The sequence below is a fragment of the Pygoscelis adeliae genome, unplaced genomic scaffold, assembly GCF_000699105.1.
Source record: "Pygoscelis adeliae isolate BGI_AS28 unplaced genomic scaffold, ASM69910v1 Scaffold359, whole genome shotgun sequence".
Lineage (NCBI taxonomy): Eukaryota > Metazoa > Chordata > Aves > Sphenisciformes > Spheniscidae > Pygoscelis > Pygoscelis adeliae.
Window position 1 is genome coordinate 33,779 of NW_008825553.1, and position 8,781 is coordinate 42,559.

At 49.0% G+C, this 8,781-nt stretch overlaps 2 protein-coding genes across 5 annotated transcripts in view; both read right to left on the reverse strand.

The window, feature by feature from the left end:
• The window catches only part of SH3BGRL3 (SH3 domain binding glutamate-rich protein like 3), a 2,554-nt gene extending 2,310 nt beyond the window's left edge, over positions 1–244 (reverse strand). Inside the window, exon 1 of the mRNA XM_009332175.1 lies at positions 163–244. Within this exon, the coding sequence (XP_009330450.1) occupies positions 163–244 (82 nt within the window). The remainder of the gene's footprint in view (positions 1–162) is intronic.
• CEP85 (centrosomal protein 85kDa) overlaps positions 7–8,781 on the reverse strand; it is an 11,878-nt gene continuing 3,103 nt past the window's right edge. The window contains exons 1-12 of one of the 4 annotated variants that reach the window (XR_663945.1): positions 8,063–8,780; positions 7,281–7,414; positions 6,336–6,453; positions 5,761–5,946; positions 5,242–5,394; positions 4,838–4,992; positions 4,198–4,318; positions 3,684–3,734; positions 3,490–3,597; positions 2,605–2,833; positions 1,564–2,329; positions 7–505 (exon numbers count right to left, since the gene is read on the reverse strand). Coding sequence is in view for 3 of the 4 variants with exons in the window: in XM_009332118.1 (XP_009330393.1) it covers positions 2,166–2,329; positions 2,605–2,833; positions 3,490–3,597; positions 3,684–3,734; positions 4,198–4,318; positions 4,838–4,992; positions 5,242–5,394; positions 5,761–5,946; positions 6,336–6,453; positions 7,281–7,414; positions 8,063–8,774 (2,131 nt within the window). In the remaining variant the exon portion in view is untranslated. Of the gene's footprint in view, positions 506–693; positions 2,330–2,604; positions 2,834–3,489; positions 3,598–3,683; positions 3,735–4,197; positions 4,319–4,837; positions 4,993–5,241; positions 5,395–5,760; positions 5,947–6,335; positions 6,454–7,280; positions 7,415–8,062; position 8,781 lie in introns of those variants that run through there. The other 3 variants (XM_009332117.1, XM_009332116.1, XM_009332118.1) reach the window with 3 other exon arrangements.

Here is an 8,781-nt window from a genome sequence, read left to right on the forward strand (position 1 = left end):
CGGGGTGGGAACGTGGTCCTGCCGCCCCTGCCTGCGGTGCTCTGTAAAGGAAGGGCCAAGATTTCCCCCCGCATGGAGAGCGGCAGGCACATGGGATCACCATCTTGGCCGGACGGGTCCAGTTTTGCAGGAGGATGGCATGGGGGCATTTCTCTTCCCCACCCGGGCAGCCCAGCTGCTGGGACAGGGCCAGGCGCGAGGCTCCAAGCACCGGCCGAGAGGGGGGTTTCAGCCGCCATCCCATTTGCGCAGCCAGCTCTGCAGGGGCAGGGGGCAGACGTGGCCCCGCACGACACCTGGGAACCAGCTCTCCTGCTCGCACCCCAGGAGCGTGCAGGGAAAGGGGATGGTGCTGAACAGCACCCTGCTAACCTGTGGGAGGGAGCAACTTCCACAGCTGGTGTTGCTCCGTACCCCAACGCCTAGAGACCTCCCAGCAGCCAGGACAAATGACTTCAAGAAATAGCCTTGGCCCACATTTAGCTCAGTACATGGCATCAGCAGCCTGGGAACAGAAACAGCCAGAAATGTAACACACCAGATGCGGAAAGAACAGGGCAGACAGCTGGCTGCCCGGCAGACGCTGCCGCGCTCTCTCCCCGTGCCGTGCAGGGGGTGGCTCGGGACAGCAAACTAACCAATTTGTTGCCACCATCAGCTGTGGCGGCCAAACGCTAAGAACAAAACAGATTTGGTCTTAAATTTTAACACAAAGGAATAAAAAAAGCATTTCTCCGAAACCTAGGGCTCGCAGCCCCAACATGAACCAAGAGCAACCAAACAGACAGAAGTTTCAGCACCCTTTCCCCCCCGTTATAGAACCAACTTCTTATCTTGCTCTTAACTCAAGCTGAAAACCAAAGTAGTTTCACCCTCAGCACCACAGCATTGTCACAAGCAAGCACTCAATGCTGTCAAGCTGCCAGTAAAGTTAAGGAGGGTTGTGACAAAGTGAACCACATCCCATGCTGATTTATTCAGAAATCTCATTATTTAGCAGAGGAGCAGGGAGCTCCCGCAGAACGAGGGGCAGGGCTACAACAAAGCCCGAGTGGTCACTGCCTCGCAGGCATCAGGAAGAGCTCTCGGATCCAGCTGTACTGTCCTGCCACGATAGGACCAGAATGGCTTTCTCCCTTATCAAGCAGCAAGCAGAGAGCCAAGCCAGAGGTGTGTCTCCCCGCTGGCCTGCAGCGGGGTCCCCCGAGGGCACAGAGGCTCTCTGCAGCTCTGGCTACGGACATTCGAGGCTCCCCAGGATTGTTTGCGATGGCTCTAAAGGCTGCTACAAGAAACGGCCGTTCCTCACCCTGCCAGCAGATGCATTAGGCACGAAGCAGCGTGGGGACAGGAGGTTTCTCTAGCACATTAAGGCACTTCAGCATCAATCCACTTCCTCTGCAGTCTGAATCATACCCACACTCAGAGTGCGTTTTCGGGGGGATAAAAGGCTTAAGGCTTCTGGGGTAACAGTGCCCAGGGGGAGCTTTTTCAGAGTCGTCTTTTAGTGTTGCTTTATTCCCCAACTCCTGTTGGCTACTGAAAGACTCCGGTTGCGTTTACCTGAGGAAAGCAGGTCCTGCTCCATGAATGGCTACACAAGCATCCAAGCCAGAACTGTGCACACAGCATCTGAGGAGCCTGTAGCACCTTGATGTGATCAGCAGCGGTATAACTGGCACACCTGCTTGCCTGCGAAGTCCACAGATATCCCCTGAACACTCTGATAATCCTCTGGTCTTATTAGTCACACAGGACCTGCTCAGAGAATTTATCAGAAAGACCAGGGCATACATTTCCTTTTAGCGATGATTTTAACTGTCACATTTGCATGTTCAGCATTTGACATGCCTGGAAGGCAATTCAGAACTCATCTCCCAGCGTCAGAGACTACACCAGCTCTGGCAAACACAACATAAACGCATTCCACAAGATCAAAGCTACTGCAAAGCCCGACACCGAAGCCCTGAACGATTCCAGTTAGCCAGTCAGCAGCTAAACACTTCTGGCAACAAACCCCCTGATTTCTCACGGATTGGATAAGTCACCCATCTTGTACCCGAGCGAAGGGATGGTAAAGTGCTGAATAGGTTTTGGGTTGTAGGAGCTCTAGACTCCTGAGGGTTTCAAGTCTTCATTTCCTGCCTTACTTTGGGGAGTGTTCTTTACTGGGTGATGCAGTTGTCTCCCATGTCCTGAGCATATCTGTCAGATATTGCCGTCCTTAAGTCCTCCACCTCTTTGTGAAGCTGTTTTACCTCCACCAGTTTCTTCGCAAGGCCATCAGGGCTCAGCAAGTCGTCCTTCTCCTTAGCAGAGTACTGCACAGCTGTGGAGTCAGAGAAGGGAGTTACCTCACATGCAATTCTGACCAAGGATCACACACATTTGCAAGTGAGCCAGAAAAACCAACACACACTTGCAAAAGAGGTACTAAACATTCAGTTATTACAGCACACACCTTTAAAGGCAGCTAACCACAGAAAGAAGGTTCGGAACCCCAGGAAGATAAGAACCTTCCATGCTATATTACATGCGAGTTCTTTAATTCTGCCACAGCACAGGAACTGAAGGGTTTGCTCTGCCATCACTCCGCGTACTTACAGTGAATGCCTAGGAGCAGAGAGAGGTTGGGATCCTTGCCCTGAGCCCTCTGAGTGACAATGCTGTAGACAGACTGCAAGTCCCGCAGACAACTGGCCAGCTCGCCGTGCAACTCCTGGGCGAGGCGGGCTGTCTCAGCAGGCAGCGGCTGGGTTGTTAGCTCTGCCTGCCGGAGTCGTTCCTGAAGGGTCAGGTTCTTCTCAATGAGATCCTGGTTCTGGACTGAAAGCTGAACAAACGGACACAGCGGGTTAGTGGTCACTTGGCACAGAACTAGCACGCTTAGAGCAGCTTAACACAACTGCTCGACGATGATGGGAGCACCGAGAGCAGGAGGAGCTGGTTTACATCAAGCCCTCCAGACTCTCGCCAGATGAGCGTCAGTCCTACAGGGTGTGAGCGTTCGGCTTTCCTGGCTCAGACAGGCAGCGCCCCATGACACCGCACTGTCCCTGCCGAGGCACGACACAACAAGCTTCCAGGAGGTTGCGCACCAGCCGCTCACCCCAACACTGGCCATCCCTTCCCTCAAGGGCTGCCATTGTGCTTGGCTTCCTTTAGGCTTCAGAGTGGGGCTGAGCCCTGCCCTTCAGCCAGGGCTGAAGTCGAGTTTGGACTCCTGCTTGCCACCTTGCTGCCCCCAGCTGGCAAGCTCAGCGTCCTCCACCACAACCTGCAGCCCCAGCTGAAGTTCCCGAGGCAGAAACTTGCCTTTCTCCTGCTTTGGAACAGAGAAGAGCTCCTTTCAGAGCACTGACAGGGCAACTGACTAGCAGGAAGCTGAAGAGGTTGTGCTGCTGACTGCAAATTAAGGGCCTTGCTAAAAGACAATCCATTGTTCATTCAACTGCTATGCTCAGGCACTCTAAACACTCCCGCTCTGACCTCTTTCACAGCGGTCCGGAGCTGCTGCAGCGCATTTTCTCTTCTCATTGCCTCCTCTTTCAGAGCTTGGCTTGTCCCCTCTTCCTGGGCCACCTGTTCTTCCAGGTTCTGGAACAGACCACGGGAAAGTAGTAAGTCTAACTCACTTCATAGCAGATTCTCAAGTTCTAGGTCCCTCCGCAGTCACCTCTCACCTTTACTTGCAAGGACAACTGCTCCATCTTCTTCTGCTGTTTGTCCACAATCTGGAATCAAAAGCAGAGGCATCAGAACTGGCCGCACAGACTCAGTAATACCACCAGGATTTCTCCTTCAGGAGGACAGCATCCCCTCTCCTTCTCTTTCCTGTCCACTTACTACTTTAATCACTGCCTCTGTTAGTAATGGACTTGGATTCCCTGATGAAAGGCACTTGATAAAAGGCACCATTAGAAGTATCAGCTAAAAACAGACTGGAGAAGTTGCATTCTTCTGGTTTTCCTTTCCCCTCTTCTGCATTCTGCAACTTCTCTCCAGTGTTACTGTAGCAGTGCCTGGGTATCACACCAAGAACAGCTTTTAAAACCCCTCAGTCTGGCATTCCAGGAACTGCTGCTTCAGTGCAATTGTGACTGCCTATGACTGCAGAAGTCCTTGATTTCATTTTAGTGCCTGGTGTGACCCAGTGGAAGGAAAAACATGTGGTTCCCAGTTGGGACAGCCTGTTACCTTCCTGAGGCAGTCGCATTCTTTCTTCAGAGAGTCATTTTCTATTTTCTGCCTCTCCCCATCCTGGGCAGGGGGTCCTCGCTCTGCATTCTTTACACACTGCTGCATCTTGTCCTGCAAGCTGAAATTAGCAGAACACCATGGGAAAACCAGCTTTATTTGGGGTGTTTCCCTCACTAAACAATATAAGGCAGTGAATGATTTTCATATCAGGTGTCAGTGTTGCCCTGTTTGCATCCCAGCTTGCAAACTGCAAGGGCGGTGAAGGAAGGAGTCCCTCTCCCTGGACACAGCCCTGCCCACGATATTGCCACATCTGCAGAGACGCAACGATTGCAGATTATGTAGGTCCATTTTGCAAGGAGTTACAGTTGAGAGCAATAACCTGAGGACACAGACAAACCCATGTGACAAAACAAGGGCCCCCTTTCTTTCAGCCATCTGGTTCTGCTCCCACCCTCCACTATTGGCACGCAGAATTTGTACACGGTGTTTTGGCGAGCGCTCGCATAATCATCACAAATCCATGGTAACCTGGTTCTGACAGGTGGGACAGCGGCTGTGCTGAATCATCACTGTCCTGGTGCAGCGATTATTTCAGTGCCAAGATGAAGCTTATTCTAATCCTCCAGATTTTTACCTGTGCACAGTGGAAAGAAGCTCCATTTCCTTGTGTTTTTGGGTTTCTAGCTGCATCTCTTGCTCCCTGAAAGCAGCCCGGACATCTCCAAGCTCTGTTTCCAGTGCCAGCACTGTTTCCTGCATAGCAGTACTCTTCAGTTCAGATTCCTTCAGCTGCAACAAAGACCATCACAACACTCTAGAGACCTCCCAGGGATTTCACCACACACACCATGTTTCAACTACATTCGCAAGGCGGATTTTTACTACCTATGTGGCAATTCTCAGCTATAGCTCAGAACATTCCTCCTCCAAAAAGGTCAGACCATGACTTTACTTGTGCAGAGGATTACCTGCAGCTGTAGAAAAGCCACCTGAGCAAGTATGTGAAGAGCTGCCATCACAACTCAGAGGAGGTTTTACCTTCTGACTCTGTTTCTGGTGGTCCTCAAGGGTTGGTAGATCAGCCAGGTATCGTTCCAGGGTTTCAATTCTCTGTTGTCTCTCCCTGTTTTGTTCAGATTCCTTCTGGCATTTCTTTTTAAGATTATTAATGTGTTTGTCTCTTCCTTTTACCTGCAGGGACAGTTATATACAAGTTTAGTTTAATATAATTTCTTGTCCATTCTTCAGTCCTCTGTAAGCCCACTCATTTACCTTTTTGTACAGCACAACACCAAAATACAAGATCACTAACTCAGCAGCATTTCTGCTCACTCAGCTAAAGACAGGCTGCTTCTCCGGTTAAAAGAAGAGATACCGAAATCCTTCTAACTGCAGGAGGAAGGGCTTTTGCTTATAAACCAAAGAATTCTACAAGGAGATCAGAAAATACCTACAATAACACATTGCCACGGAAAACTTTCACCTACGCACTACGCATTGACTTTTAGCTTCTAGAAGAAAAAACACTTTCCCATCTCTAGAGCAATAGGATCATACCCTTTCTTCCTGTTTCTTTAACTCCTCTGCATGTTTCTGCATAGTTTCCTTCAGCGACTCCCGGATCAGCTTTGCATCCACCTCTGCAGCAGCCAGTTTTCTCTCCAGTTCAATCTTCTCCTTACTGAGGGATTCAGTCTTCTCTGTGAACTGTGCTCGGAGAAACGTGTTCTCCCGCTGCAGCTCCTGCAGAGACAGCCTGTGAATTCTGTCTGTCAGGGCTAACAGTTAGTTACAAACTGGCACTAAGCAGTCTGTCTCAGAGCTGTGTTCTCAGCCCTCCTAATTCCCAAACATCATTCAGCCCATCTTATACACTGCAGTATCTGAAATAGCACTTGACAGTGCTGTCAGGTGTTTGCATCACTAGCACAGCTTCTAGACAAACCATAGTACTTCAGGGCTTGAAATCTCAAGAGTCACAGCAGATCTCAGAGATGATAGGTAATGGGGACCCCATACAAAGGGGGAGTTACTCTGCATAGCCCTCCTACTCAGGAAACACCTAATGAGAAGTCATAGGACCGTTGGATTCAGTACATATTTCTTACTGACACCCTGTCATGCCCAATTACCTGCATTCTCAACATGTAGACATCTCCGTAGGGTGCTGGACAGCCAAGCAGGGCACTGTGAACCTGCAGTTCACTTTCACGGACCTTCTGCTCCAACTGGGATATGTGTTGTCTTTGTCTGTAAAAAAAACAGGTAACACACTGTTCACAAACATACAGTAGAGAGCAATACAACATGAACAGTGCCACCACAACTCTAACGCACCGTACAGTGACAAGCAGAACAGAAAGACAACTCTGCAACTCAGAACTGACCTGCAGAGAAATAATCTGAAAGATGTCCATTCTGACTTTTTTTTTTCTTTCTACAATTGGTATTAACTTTTCTTCCCTCCCCTCCCTTCAAAGCCTCCCCCTCAGCAATGATTATATACAAAACACACAAGCCTTACATGCTTTGGAGGATCCAGCTTGGCTGGGGAGCTTATGAGTAAAATGAACAGACAGAGGACTCAAAATGAGCAAGCAGAAAAAGTATTTACAGTCCAAATGCTGAAGGCAGTTTTCATGAGGACTTACTTTTTCAAAAAGCCATAGGACCACTAGCGTTAGGTATGAGAAATGTTGTTTGCCAGCCCAAACTAACAAAGAACAAATTTAAAATAAAGATCTCGAAGAGCTCCCAGAAAGTTCTCAAGCAAAAAGGCAGTAGTTTTGACATTCCAGATAATCCTGATGCAAACAGAAATCTTTATCCCTTACAAAACACAGAAAACCGTAATGAAAATTGATTTATTTGAACCCTTCAGGATCACCACCCTACTTCCAAGAGGAAGGGGAGGAGAGCTGTTCTCAAAGGTCATTATGTTGTTCTTTGCAATAAAAAGCACTCAATCGGGTAAAAGGGACTCAGATATGAGCTTTCCTTGGTAATTTAACCCCCCCCCCTTTCCAAAAGGAAATGCACTGGTGTCCTTAAACCACATGTCAGTATCAAACTCTCACCTGTCAATGAGAAGCTCTTTCTCCTTGAGTAGGTTTTCATTGGAGTTCAGGATATTGATCCACTGGGCTGGATCAGGTGTAGGCAGCGAAGGAGAATACATTGAGGGATGGTGGCAGGCGCCTCCATTTTGTAACTGGAAGAGGAGACAAAACAAGGAGGGAGAAGTTTGTGCTCCACAGAGGTAATTACAACATCGCTAGAGCTATTTTGCACACTGTGTGCTCATCTGCATGCCAGGACATAGCTATTTCAGTCTCTGTTGATGTCCAAGAACAAGTAACTTTGCCCAAGCACAACTGGAGATTAACAAATAATTTTAGATCACTGTGCTAGCTCACTGGAAACAATTTGTCTCCATTAGGGTACAGCTGGTGGGAGGTGACAAACTGTTTCCATCTAATAAACTGCAGTTAGTTTTATGCATCTCTTCAAAAGAAGTCTGTTTCCTAACTCTAGATACAGAATACAATCATTCTAGAAACTGTTAATAACTTCTTGGTGTGCTTCTTTGCAGTTTCTAGCAGACAGGATATTTCACCTCTTGATCTGAACTGTTGTGCGGTGCTGTAACATAATACAGGGCCACTCTACACAAGCAGCATGTCAAATGATACCTGTGACACCACATGTTGTAAAAACAGATCATTAGGAGACTTTCGGTGTAAGACAGGGAGAAGCATGAGACATTTTCCCCCCTGCTTCATAAGTCTGGGATAACGATTCGCGACTAAAGAGACAGGAAGGGTTTCAAACTCTCATGTTCACACAAGCAGCTCCCTACCTGCATTTGCTCTATTTGCAATCGCACTTTCTCCAGCTGTTGTTTCCAAGCACTGAGCTCGCAGACCCTCTCGTGTGGATGTAGCGTGCAGGCTTCTTGCATCCATGCTCGAGATGAAGGAGTTACAGGTTTTGAAAAGAAATTGTTGGCCTGGAGTCCCGTTGGCATCAGTCTGCTCCCGCTCGGCCACGTTCCGTCCTGGGGCTCACAGGCTCCGTTACTCCCTGCCACTTGCTTACTCTCTGGCAGCACCTTGTAATGGTCCTTTCCTGCCTCAGCTGCCCCGGAGTTTGGATTGAACTTCTGGAACCTGTGGAGAGGGTCAGTGCACAAACTATCCAGAAAGAGAGACTGGTTAAGGGTGCGCTCAATGGCGGGGGTGTCAAACTTCCAAGTATCTTCTGTCCTCATGTGATCAGAAACAGGATGCCAGGATTGCTCAAAACCATTTTCCTCCCCTGAAGTCCTGTAGAGACGCAAGAGATCCCTGGGTGGCACCTGAGACGACTTCCCGGCATTAAAGTCTCCATTTCTCGTGAGCCCTGCGTGTTCAGAAGCAGATCCTGGCATAGCAGTTTTTGAAGTACTCTGCGAACAGCTCTGGTCTCCCGCAGAGCACAGCTTGGAGGGCGAGGCACCCAGTGTAGAAGGCATAACATGGGCTGTTGGGATGGTCACTTGGGTTTTGATGGGCTGGAATGAGGAACCGTTACTGGAAT